This window comes from Argopecten irradians, chromosome 9 (genome assembly GCF_041381155.1).
Source record: "Argopecten irradians isolate NY chromosome 9, Ai_NY, whole genome shotgun sequence".
Lineage (NCBI taxonomy): Eukaryota > Metazoa > Mollusca > Bivalvia > Pectinida > Pectinidae > Argopecten > Argopecten irradians.
Window position 1 is genome coordinate 18,771,943 of NC_091142.1, and position 14,208 is coordinate 18,786,150.

A 14,208-nucleotide genomic window follows, 5' to 3' on the forward strand; every position below is an offset into this window, starting at 1 on the left:
TAATATATTGCAAGTTGGAATCAAACTGAATTGTTATAACTTATATAGGCATCAAATGATGTAAAAATAAAACACTTCTTTGCTATCGATCCAAGTTATCTGCCCTTTGTTAGGAATCACGACACTACCTGATCCAGCGTCTTGTAATAGGTAAATTCATACGGTGTTATTAATGATTTAATCACCGACAACATTGCCAAATTATTCGCACAGATTTCGCAATGTTACCTTTTGCGATATATACAAATATTTTGTGATATTATATGTACGAATTTAGACACAGGTCGACGTAAATATACAGCGAATATTTGATAGGTTGCACTACACAAATTCATTTCATCGCCATCTTTCATAAGTTATGTATATGTATTTTCATATTATTCCTGATGTATTGTTGTGTGTAATAATGCCATATCTTCGTATTATTAAAATAACGATGTATCCCTTATTTTGTCATGATTGTTAATGGCAGACAATCGATGGAAAAAGAGTAGATTTATTTCGGATTATTTATGAAGGGACATAACTCTGTTTGGCGTTTAATCAAGAGGCCCAGAGGGCATGGATATGACAAACCATGATTGTTTTACAAAAGTATTACAAATACTTCACTAATACCATAGTAGTGCTATCCACATTTTGAATGGATGCAGTCATTGAGTCTATATAAAGACCAGCATTTACATTGTATTAAGTAAGAGAGATGTGAAACTCCTTCATTAAATGACAGTGTTTATTTACTTCTTCACTAGTGAGTAGCCAAGAGTTATTATAAGTTTACTGCTCTCAAAAGACACACACAAAAAAGAACAACAAAAATCCACTAAATATTACAACGTTTTGCATAAATATTGAAGATAAAACAGAATATCTTAGAGGCCTGCTACCTTTCGTAACGGCATTTAATTTTCAAAATTGGAAAGTAAAACAATTTTATGTATTTTTGTCGAGTTGCAGAAGTTATAAGAATGTTCATATTACACTTATTATCACATTAAAAAACAAATAAAACAAAATATATTATGTAAATTTTTATAACGCGGGTCGTAATATGTTTCCCGCCGGTGTCCTTATTACCGCGCGTTATACAAAATGTAGTTGTATATCACTGTGCAAGACCGAAAAAAACACCGAAATCAATCTTCACTTTTAACATAGATTATGCAGAGAATTTTGCATTTGTTTGGTGTTGTAATCCCATTTTATGCCATCAATATCAATTTTATTATGGTAAAATTGTTTTTAAGAAACTGATGATTTTTGCTACGGAAAGGTAGTGGGCCTTTAAGACTTTATAATTGATATTACAAGTTCTATCGTTTAATGTACGTAGTTTGTGGGTCTCCAAGAATTATTTTAATAAAGTGTTTTTTTTTGTAGCTGGTATTTTTATACAGAGGTTAGAATATAGACCGGGACCCAACTAGTCGTGATTGTGTGCATATTCTACTGAGCGTCCATGGCCAGATTTCTGAATGTCTGGAACTGCTGACGAATACTTCATGATGGTATTGTTTAGTTTATGTGGAAATAATGTGTTTCATGAGATGCAAACAATATTATATTTTTCCCAAATCACGACTGACTACTATACTGCTCCTTCACGACTACTGGTAGGGTCCCAGTATATACAGTTATTGGGGACTGATTCTAACTTCGTTTATTCAGTGCCCATCAGGATGACCAGAAATTGAGTTCTATGATGGTCTTTCTTATATTCTATGAAAGAAAAATATTTGAATAACTAGCTATATTTTAAAGTTAACTTTGAACTGTAGTGTTTATACATGTATATATGTATATCTCAGACCTAAAACGCATGAACTATTGATTTTTGGTAGTCCATCAGACCGCTTACTTAGCTAGAAAAATCTGATCACTTTGATGGTTCTTCCCTCAAAACATTTTGGTGGTCTCGGATCACAGGACCACAACTAGTATCAACCCCTTGATATTTATAACAGTAGTTATAGCTAAAATTTTGACAACCATTTGACAAAAGCAGACTAAAGCAGTTAGATCAACATTGAAATTTAATAGCCGCGAATACTGTAAACCAACTTGTATTCGCGGCTATTAAATTTCGCGAATTCCGTTTTAAAACAAGTTGGCGGAGATTAACTTTAGCGGAATAGACTACATAATAGTTCTACTCTGATTTGATACTATCATACTAAGTCATATTTTTCTCCCATACTTGACAGGGTTATCCCGCGGTGGCTAGGGAAAAGATAACTCTGTCTTTTACCAGGGAATGGAAAAGATAGCTTACACGCGCTAGACAATGACGTCATCAATACATGCGACCATTTTTACGCACATGGACATTCATATCAACTGAATTTTCACCATTTCTTGTTAAAGTATAGAAGAAAAAGAATCTTACATGGGCCTGTCAGGTGGACAGGGATATCTCAACCCTCGTGAAAGATTTTGACCATCAACACTCGGCAAGCCTCGGGTTGACCAGCCAAAATCTTTCACTCGGGTTGAGATATCTCTGTCTACCTGACAGGCCCATGCAAGATTCTATTAATCATAATTCCTGGAGATTAATTTTTGCGAATTTTAGTCAATCGCGAAATTCGCGAAAGTAAATCGCATACGAATAAAGGTTGGTTTACAGTAGTACAAAAGAAGGACTATAATGTACAAACCACAATAACAGCATTATACACTCAAACCTATCTATGAAGACCACTCAGGGGATCTGAAGAACAAAACTCTTTACACACAGGGCTCACAGGGCTAATTGTCTTGAAATTTAGCATTTAGGACCTTAAAGGACAATTCACTCAGGCTAATTCTTCTACATAACCAAAAAGCAAAATATGGCATAAATGTATTGTTGTACATTTCTTATGAAACATATAACATAAAATATTGATAAATTCCATGTCATTGTTTTAAATTTTAATTGATACCGTTGTAATTACAAATCGTTGATCAATATGATTAAGCAGTTACAATATGTACGTTGTACCCATACCCGAGCCAAAGTCACGTACGTTAAACAAATAAACTACATAACCACTGTGGAGATGATATAATGATTTTTCAGGCAAGACAATTCACCTAATAAAGTAAACACACTTCTGTCAGAGTGATTTGAGCAGTTCTAGACAAAAGTAGCATTACTCTACGAGCAAGGGACTGGGTTCGGTATACAAGATGTTTGATCACAATGTGTAATGGCGGACAGCGAGCAAGTTTGAACATTTCACAAGCATTTCACCACCATGGGATTTTCTGACATATCACTATAAAACCGGTTGATCTAAAAAAAATTTTAGAACTGGGGTTTTTCCGATATATGTACAAATTTTAATGTTCTCTCAGACTGAATTGTCCCTTTAAGAAAGTTGTCTTACATGTACTAAGCAGGTGGTCCTTATACACAGGTGATTGCTAAGGCAGGTTTAATGACATCATAATTATCCCCAAGGTAGAAAATAGATACATTGGAATGAAAACCTTGTTTGATTTGTTTTAGTAAGAAGAAAGAGGTCTGATAAAGATGGATCAAAATCAACAGATACAGTACCATTTTGCCCAGCCAACTGGTGAAATAGTGGAAAGTGTAGAATCTGGACAGACCGTCGTGGCTCTGCAAAGAATCCTTGATGGCAACCAACAAGTCATATACACGACTAATGAGGGTGGTGAACATCTACAGGCAAGACTTTAGATCTGCAGTCATTGGTCTTTGTCAAAGAGCTGTTCATTTTATTGCCTCTGCCATAACATTGGATCAGATAGAATTCAAATCTTTCACAGGCGAAATGTTTCAAATACAGGTAGAAGTTAAACCAAAGAACTTGAAGTCTAGATCAAACAAAACATCAGGAAAAGCTGTTTAGTATGAATGTGAAAAAATTAAGTTGCTATGAAAGTTTGTTTCAGTAGAGTTGCCAGATCTGCTTCCTTTTTATTTAAAAATAAATATTTTGTCTTTGCATACTACAGTGTTACTTTTATAATCTTGATAATATCATTGGTATAGGTATATAACCCTGACGGTACCCCAGCTCTACATGGACTGGAGGGACAGGACACCATAGTATTTGTGGAGGAGGATATGGAGATTGAGACGGAGACTGAGGTCGCTACAGCAGCTGAGGCAGTCGACACTGTCAAGTACATAGATACCGGCGGAGATCAGATGCAAAATATCATCATCCAGGTGGCTCCACAGGACCAAGAGATGGGACAGGAGCCCCAACGTATTGTAATCCCTGCAGGTAGATATTGTACCTCTTGTTACACATTTATTTAGTTTAAATAAAAAAAAAAAGTGAATTGAATCTTGGTAAAAGTCCTGATTATTTTTGTGATGATGAAAACAAAAATTATTGATTTAACTTTGATAAGTTAGATTGTACAGTGTGATAGAAAGTTCTAGAGATTGTAGAATATTTTTCCGGTAATGAAAAATTATATGTATAAAAATAATTGGCTTTCATAATCATTTATCAAGATTTGTAATAGATGACTTTTAAAATCTTCTATGAAGTCTTTATAGTCTGTCTGTTTGACATATAGGTTGAGTTATTGGCCCTGATTGACCCTGAAATAAAAGGGTTTTCCAAGAAAGAGTCAAACTGTTAAAACTCTGAAGTTGGTTATTTAAGATGGACGGATCTTCATCTAGCTCTTATTTAAATATTGATTTATTTAGTACAGTTAAATCCTGCTATTAAGACATCTCTATATAAATTTAAAGGATACTTGTCTATAAAAGACATAATCATCAGCCCTATTTGGTGCATTTCACTATATATTTGACCTCTGTATAAAGGACATCTGTCTGTAAGGGAGAGTTTTGTGAAATCTCTTTATGTCCTATTCAGAATTAATACTGGTAGCACCTCATTTTGAGATTTATTAGTAAACTCATTTTTTGCCAAAGATGATATGAAATACAGCTGAATTTATTAATTTGGAATATTGACTGACTTTTGATTCAACTTTGTCTAATTGTAGGCTTGGAGAACTATGTAGTGCAATTAGCTGAGCAAGAACAACCAGTAGAAAATGTACAACTTTATCAAAGTATACAGCCAAGAACTATATACCCAAAGGTGGAGACCAAAGTTTCTGATAAAATCACACAGAAGTTAAACCCTGTATTAATAAAGCCATCACCAGTCATACAACACACTCAGTCCAAACCAATCCGACCTGTTCCTACAGCTGTCCGCCAGCCACCACAGCCAAAAGTAATGATCAGCCAAAAACATGTAAAGCATCAGAGGAAGCGCCCAGCACCACAGACCGAGAAGACAGAGTACATCTACGTGTCTAGGGTGCCTGTATCTCCTAAAACAGAGAGCAATGAGACTGGGAAGTCAATCTACAACACGATTAAAGTTTACAAATCTGCTCCGAATAAAGAGGGTGAGAAACAGGTGGAAGAATTGCCTTCACATCAAGGAATTTGGCATCAGATGGCATATACAGAATCACACCAGACTGCAACGGGTGGGGGGAACACAGCACAACCAGTTTCAAATGAGGAGGCAACAACTTTACAAGTGACAGCATCATCACAACCAGTGGTGACAGTGAAAACACAAGGGACTTTATTACCACAGCGGGTGTCGTCTGCTCCAAAACAGGTGGCAACACCATCACAACCAGTGGCATTAACAACAAAAGAAGTGGCATCAACAACACAAACAATAGTATCAACAACACTACAAGTGGCATCAACAGCACAGCCAATAGTATCAACAACACTACAAGTGGCATCAACAGCACAGCCAATAGTATCAACAACACTACAAGTGGCATCAACAGCACAGCCAGTGGCAACATCATCACAGATAGTGGCATCACTGTCAAAACAATTAGCAACAGTGGCATCAACGTCACAACAGTTAGCAACAGTGGCATCACCATCTCAACAGGAAACATCAGTGGCAGCACAATCTCAGCCAGTGGCATCAACATCACAACCAATGTCAGAATTTTCACAACAGACCGAAGAAGTGCCAGAAGAAATGTCTCAGCAGTTGTCAGCAACAGCGCAGGAACCAAAAGTCATTTCAAACCAATCAGCATTACCATCACAGCCAACAAGTACACAGACTAAACAAACAAGGAAATTACTTTTGCCCAGTAAAGAGTTTATTAGAAAAGGCGGTAACATCTTTAAAATAGATCCTATATCAAAAAAGATCATTTTTGAACCAGCTTCTCCAAAAAGTTTGGAAGAAAGTGCAAAGAATTCTGAAAAGTCTGCTAGTGATGATGACTTACTTGAAGAGGAACATGAAGCCAAAAAAAGTAAAGTAGGTTCTTGGGTAGGAAGAGAAAGGAATAATGGCAGATGGCTAAAGAAAACACTAAAGGAGAAACAGGAAGCAAAAAAAGAGAAAAAGAAGGCATTAGAAGAGAAAAAGAAAGCAGTAAGTGAGGAAAAGAAGGCAATAGAAGAAAAAAAGGCGTTAGAAGAAAAAAAGAAAGCAATAGAAGAGAAAAAGAAAGCAATAGAAGAGAAAAAGAAAAGAGTAAATGAAGAAAAGACATCTGAATTACCAAGAAAGGTAGGGCGGCCTCGAAAGGAGCAAACAAAATCAAACAAAGACACAGACGACAGATCAAAAGAAATGTCAGTTGATGATCTACAGATTAAACAAGAAGTTGTAGAGGATTTCACAGAATCTACACAAAACCAGAAAACACCAGAGGAGGAAGAAGAAGAACTGGAAGATCAGAAATGTCGAATGTGTCTTTCCCTTCACAATGCTGAATGTCCTTTAATGCGAAGGCGAGTTATATTAAGCATCAGTGACAATGAGAGTTGTTTGAATTCAAGCATGTTGTCCCTTCAGAGTATCCCACCAGAGTTTCTACTCAGTAGGAGGAAAGGACATGGTATGAGTGTGTTTGCGTCTGATATCATTCAGAAAGGCACACACTTTGGACCAGTGCAGGGTGAATTTAAGACATTTGAACAGATTTCACACAAAATGGACTTCACCCACTTGTGGCTGATAGAGACTGAGGATACAATCAAAGCAGTGAATAAGAGAGAAGTGATATATAATTTTATCAGTACTGCTGACGAGATGAAAAGTAACTGGTGCAGGTAAGATCCTGTAGTAGAATGTGATACTCAGTATGCAGTAAAACCATTCATAGTCATACTGTTCAAGCTTAATTACAACAAATCCATGGCTATAACAATATAGGAATTTTCATTCACCGTTCTTTAAGATGTTTAATATGTGTACAATGAACAATATATAACAAAGTGTATTTGCTACTCCCCTGAGCATTATTTGTTTAATTAATATAACCATGTTTTAGTATAAATAAATAGAAATTTTAGCATGACTTTAACTCATTCACCCCCGAGGACACAGTTAGACTTTTCTAAATCAAAGTCTAGACCAGTCCATTGTAAATTTTCAGGGGCGAATGAGTTATTTTGGCCCATCTACATGTAGGATTGTTAAACTTGTCATGTAAATTTATCCCCAGGAAAAAAATCTTCAAAAGTAATACAGTACTGACCATTTCATAAAAAAGATATGGCTAATTGGTGAGAAGCATCTGTATAAAAAATCCTTAATTTCAGCACTGTACATAACATTTCACATGCCCCTGCGCATACCCCACTCCAGTAAATCATCACTATTGACGGCCCGATCTTAGAACAAGAAGAATATAGGATATATGCCTTATGTGAGCATCATAAGCATCGTTGGTAACCCAGGCAGTATAAAGACTAGACACATTACCCTAAGGGCCGCAGAGGATGATCATACAAGTTAGACAATAAATCATGTCAATATCATGTACTTTAGGTAAGTTTTTTGTTTTAGATATCTGAGGACAACTCTGAATCCACAGAAATGTAATGTGATCAGCTACTGTAAAAACGAGCAAGTCTGGTTTGTAGCCAGAGAGGATATACAGGAAGGTATGTAGATACAAAAATTGTCAGTCTCACATCCTCAATGTTCCAGGAGTTACTATCACTGTCGTTATATTCACCCCTAGACTGTGTCATAGCAAAACTGAAAGGAGTTCAGGAGGAAAAAAAATGACCAATCACTTGAATTTTTTTTTCGAAAATTACACAGAGAGTACCACCTAACTTCAAAGCAACCCAATCATCCAGTGTTACATTTGATTCTTTGATGTACAATGCCTGCTTATCTATTGTAGTATACAGAGCCTTCAGTTTTGCTATGAAATATTCCAGGGGTGGATGTAACGACAGTGATAGTATCTCTGTGAGTATCCAGGATGTCGGTGTCAAGTTCCTAGTACATGAGGACAGTTAGAACATCAGTTTCAAATAATAATTCTAGATAACCAGGCATTGTGTATTTGTATTTCACTGATGACATGCATAATGAACTGTGTTTTTGTGATAATGTTTCAGATTTTGGTGATTTGAGGTAGACCTTGACCTTCAGATTTTGTATATTTTGGTGATTTGGGGTAGACCTTGATCTTTAATTAGCACCTTGATTTGCTGATCATGTAGTTCATTGAAAACATTCAGGATGAACTGTGGTTAGTAATGGCTAGCTGACCTTGACCTTAAAGTCTTATTTTCTTGAAGGTGAAGTACTGATTGTGTATTTCCGATTCATTGAAAACCTACAGGATAAACTTAAGCTTGTTGGCCTTGACTTATAATCTTATTTTCTTGAAGGTGAGGAACTGATTGTGTATTTCAGATTCATCGAAAACCTATAGGATAAACTTTGGCTAGCTGACCTTGACCTATAATCTTTTTTCTTGAAGGTGAAGAGCTGATCGTGTATTTCCGGTTCATTGAGGACCTGCAGAGCGAGCTTTGGTTTGCTGACCTGTTAAATCGTAAAGAGAAGCTCTGTCAGAGATGTGACGTGGTGTACACAAACCTGGTCAACTACGTCAAGCATGTCCAAGTCTACCACCCATACTCCCTCAAAAAACTCAAGGCTATCTGCAAGGTAAATACAAACAATATACTATTGTTCTATTGGTACTAAAGATATCATAGAGGAAAAGTCAAATCTTTGGTCCGAAGAAGCAGGCAAGATCAGACCTGTTGGTCGAGGCCAAAGTCTGAATGCAACATTTTCCTATAGGGCATCCGTGTTACTGATTTTACTGTTTCCAAAGTTCTTTTATGAAACAAATGCTGTATAACCTGGATGGGGCTTCAAAGAAAAAGATTACAATTACTGCACACATTGGTATGCATGCAAGTACGTTTAGTACTGATTTGCCAAAATGTTCATATCAGGACTTTATCCAAGTTCAGACAGTGGAATCACTTTGATGGGGAAATTAAACACTCCATTTTGTACTGACATTGAATTTAAAAATATAAGACAGAGAATATATATGTGTATTTTTAATAATTTTCTTAACATACTTTCCATCTTGTGTTGATTTTATAATAATGATAATAAACTTTATTTAATTAGGATGAGCATGCTAAGCCAACGGCTAATCTACCGCATGGTCCTCTATAATCATTTAAAAAACATTTTTTTTTTAATTTCACTGTAGGAGTGTGGTTTGGTATTAGAGAGTACAGGAGAACTAACACAACACTGTAAGGATGAACACCAGGGCAATGGAGCTTTTGTTTGTAAAGACTGCGGTAAACAGTTCCCCATACCACGCGGCCTTCAGCAACATCGCAAATTCCACCACATCGTCGAGGGCAATTTCCAATGTGAACATTGTGGCAAATCCTTCTGCAATAGATTCAAACTCAAGAACCATATGCGAGCGAAACATTCAGGGAAGGAATTTAGGTGTGATATCTGCAAGAAAGTTGTCGGATCCCGTACTGCTCTACATCGGCATCGTAAGACGCATACTAAAGAGGGCTATAAGTTTACATGTGACCGCTGTGGAAAGTCTTGTCGTGATAACAGTAATCTGCGATCGCACATGCTCAGTCACCTGAAAGCTAGAAAGTTTCCTTGCATGGTGGCAGGGTGTATAATGAGGTATGGGTCAAAGGTCGCTCTACAACTACACCTTGTTAAAACTCATTTCCTAACAGCGGAAAAGATTAAAGTGCATATGTTAACTCTGCTGAATGATAATGAACAGAATGACAGTACGCAGAAGGAGCAACAGGAGAAAGAGAACAGTGCGATTGGTGCATCCGGGACACAGACAGAAATAATGTACGAGTTAGAAAGTGATGAGGACGTTGAATGGTATGACTGATATATTTTACTGTAAACCTGGAAGTTTTTATCCATGAAATTAACGGCTATACATTCTCCATCATGTGCTCTGTTCAGTTGTTAGTGAAAACTTCATTATCATCCACCCCTAGTGATTAGACTATCATACTGTTGGTTTTTTGAAAATTCTTTATTTCCTACCGTCAGAGCATTTCATTTTCCAGAACATTGTTTAGTTTCGTATTTGTGATTCAAGTACATGAATATATCAGTTCGAAATTACTGGGTGTTTTGAAATTTGATTTGTTAATTAAGTTTTATGTTTGAACTCCTTTCATCTACATTTTATTGACTTACTTCTCTTTGAATGATATATTCAAATAAAATGTAAAGTGTTTTGAAACAATGCATTAAATAAATAAAAGAATAAATTGTTGTTCAGTTCAATAGCTTGACACCTATGTTAAAACCTATAACATGTTCAGAATATGGTGATAAAATGATGCAATTTGAAAGAAATTTTGACTAATAAAATAGTTTTTTTAGTTATCTACTAAAGGGTTTATTTTTTCCTTTTCAACCAACAATGCATGCATTCACATAAATTGAATTAAAATAATTTTAGAATGGATATTACTAAGTGAAAGTTGTTCTTTTCCTTTGTCAATATAATTAATTTTGTTGAAATGAACGTGAGCCCTACCACTTACAGGGAGGTGTGTAGAATCTTGACTGTAAATCAACTAACGTTCTACACAATTAAATTTTTCGGCAAGATGAATATACAAAAATCTACAAAAACCAGTCACAGCAACATCGTTTCAATCTATTCATGATCAGCAGAACTTCTGTGACTGCAAATTAATCACAAAATTAAAATGAACACAAATCTCATTTATGATGAAAATAAATTTGTTAAAGATGCTCCACCACTGTCAAATGGTCTTTTTTCACTATCAAAAACAAGAGAAAGGGATTTTGTATTTTTCTTTAGTAACAAAATATACTTACTTTACACCACTACCACCATGGAAAAGTTTGAGCTTCTAATTTTTTCTTCAAATTAAAAATATGAAAAATAATTAATTGCATCCCAAAACAAGAGGCCCAGAGGGCCTGTATTACTCACCTGGTTTGTAATGCCAAGTAATGTTCTGAATACAGGTTCATTGTTTCTTTTCTGAAGGAATTTTAATATTAACCTCTAAATCCCCTATTTGGCCCCACCCCTCCTGCCCCCAGGGGGTCAGAGCCAAAATGTATACAAGTTCTGTTCCCCTTCCCCCAAGGATGTTCGTGGCCAAATTTGGTCACAATCCAAGCAAAACTCCAGGACAAGTAGCGATTTATAGGATTTACCTCTATTTCCCCTATTGGACCCACCAGTCCTGCCCCTGAGAGGGCCAGAGCCAAAATTTAAACAAGTTCTGTTCCCCTTCCCCAAAGGATGTTTGTGGCCAAATTTGGTTACATTCCATTCAGACCTCTATGACTAGTAGCGATTTAAAGGATTTACCTCTATTTCTCTTATTGGGCCCCTACCCTCCTGCCCCCGGGGGACCAGAGCCAAAATTTATACAAGTTCTGTTCCCCTTCCCCTAAGGATGTTTGTGGCCAAATTTGGTTACATTCCATTCAGACCTCTATGACTTGTAGAGATTTAAAGGATTTACCTCTATTTCCCCTCTTGGGCCCCACCCCTCCTGCCCCTGGGGGATCAGAGCCAAAATTTATAAAAGTTCTGTTCCCCTTCCCCCAAGAATGTTTGTGGCCAAATTTGGTAACATTCCATTCAGAACTCTATGACTAGTAGCGATTTAAAGGATTTACCTTTATTTCCCCTATTTGGCCCCACCCCTCCTACCCCCAGGGTTCAGAGCCAAAATTTAAACAAGTTCTGTTCCCCTTCCCCAAAGGATGTCTGTGGCCAAATTTGGTTACATTCCATTCAGACCTCTATGACTCGTAGCGATTTAAAGGATTTACCTCTATTTCCCCTATTAGGCCCCACCCCTCCTGCCCCCGGGGGGCCCGAGCCAAAATTTATACAAGTTCTGTTCCCCTTCCCCCAAGGATGTTTGTGGCAAAATTTGGTTACAATCCATGATGAATTCTATGACTAGTAGCGATTTAAAGGAAATGTTGACGGACAGACGGATGGATGACGGACACCGCGCCATGACATAAGCTCACCGGCCCTTCGGGCCAGGTGAGCTAAAAATTCCTTGGCTCTCTATCCTGTATGGAATGAAGTACTAATTGCGCATGTATCTAAGGCAAAATGAATTATTTTGTATTATTTTTTGTGTTAATTAGACATATATATACACGATTAAACACCAATTATTGTTCATATAATGAATATCATTTATGCGCTGTCAGCGGTGGAGCATCTTTATCAGTATGTGAGAACAAAGATGGTAGACCATTGTGACTGTTAACCTAAGGAAGGTTTGGTTTTATTGGTGTAACGTCCAATTTACAGCAATTTAAGTCTGTTTCATTTTCCTGGCAAATGATGGCCTAGACAGTCCCTGAGGACATTTGTATGTAAAGCATAAGCGCAGCAGTCAGTCTTTGTATAATAAAGAGTTATCTGCTCTTTTGGGTAGGTATTGAATATGATGCCATGCTTTGCGTGTGTAACGTCTCATTTGACTACCTTAATGAGAAATAAAAGAAGGAATCGTAATATTTGAAGAACACAATTGAACAAATGCCAGTGTAGAAAGATTACTCCACATGAAAGTAGCTTGTGTATAGTTGGGTGTGTGATGGGACAAAAATGGTTATTCAGTCCGTAGTCATCCATCGGTCTTAAATCTACAAGTATATATCTACCCATGTCCATCAACATATACTGAAGCAGTTAAAGGAAACTTATTGCAGAAGTCCCTCAGGTTACATGACCTTACAGTGATCTATACAGACTTGTCGTCAGATTCCTAAATTCAGTATCAATTCTTTTTTTATTGATGTACATGTATGTCAATACTTTTTCAGGATCTTCTATTCTGGATTCCATAGGAAGAACTTAGAACGTTGATATAGCACAAGCAATATTACAGGTGTGACTGCTGGGTGTTTTTGATATAGCACAAGCAATATTACAGGTGTGACTGCTGGGCGTTTTTGTAGCACAAGCAATATTACAGGTGTGACTGCTGGGTGTTTTTGATATAGCACAAGCAATATTACAGGTGTGACTGCTGGGCGTTTTTGAGGAAAACAATAACTGGTTTGAGTGATCCTATTTCTATATAACACTAAATGTCACCAAGTAATACCACAGAATAAGTGTCTTTCAGAGTATCAATAGCTAATTTGTTTTACACAAAAATATATTTTTACAGTTATATATATAAGTTTTTATGCAAGTTTGAGGTCAACTTTTGTTAGAAAAAGAATTACAGTAGGTGTTATTCAAGAAATAAAAACTTTTCTTCAGGCAAATACAGTTCTCAGCTCCACATAAATGACAAAGCAAAATATTTCAACTGAATTTCAAAGGTAAAACTTAAGAATACATGTAGTTTTGAAACAATGCATACCGTAATCCGGAACTCAACTTGATTTGCGCTCTTCTAAGAAGATCTTCGGTCTATAGACGGAAAGCTACAGTGAACGGAAGTTTTATTCAAGTAGTAGAAGAGGGCAAATCGAGTTAGACTCTGGACAAAGTTGGAAAACTACAAAAGATGCAAACAACTTTTTTTTCAAAAATAATTTATTTAAAAACGACAAATATTGTGAAGGACAATAAAGAAACGAGAGCTACCACTTGGTGTTGAAGTGTCTTTAACCAGAAATCACTTCCAAGTTTAATGACCAAGGTGCTCCAATAGCATTGAATACCTTGGAATAACAGAGAATAGAATGATCCAACTGTACAATTTCTGTTCAAATGATTCAACTGTAAAATACCTGTTCAAATGATTCAAATGTACAATTCCTGTTCAACTGATTCAACCATACATTGAACTAGTATATGTTCAAATGACATAGCATCGCAATACTCATTATCATTGTTCGAGAAGCTGGATTTTTTGGA

At 36.4% G+C, this 14,208-nt stretch overlaps 1 protein-coding gene across 2 annotated transcripts; it reads left to right on the forward strand.

The window, feature by feature from the left end:
- The first annotated feature begins 97 nt into the window (after positions 1–97).
- LOC138331698 (uncharacterized) lies at positions 98–10,439 on the forward strand. Of its 2 annotated transcripts, XM_069279440.1 has the most exons (7): positions 98–150; positions 3,494–3,676; positions 4,004–4,241; positions 4,984–7,093; positions 7,833–7,930; positions 8,767–8,957; positions 9,523–10,439. In XM_069279440.1, exons 2-7 carry the CDS (start codon positions 3,518–3,520, stop codon positions 10,195–10,197), a joined length of 3,471 nt encoding a protein of 1,156 aa, XP_069135541.1. In that variant the 5' UTR covers positions 98–150; positions 3,494–3,517; the 3' UTR covers positions 10,198–10,439. The 2 variants fall into 2 exon arrangements, with proteins under 2 accessions (XP_069135541.1, XP_069135540.1); XM_069279439.1 differs by lacking the exons at positions 98–150; positions 3,494–3,676 and having other exon boundaries at positions 3,979–4,241; positions 4,984–6,446; positions 6,486–7,093.
- Positions 10,440–14,208: the final 3,769 nt, after the last annotated feature.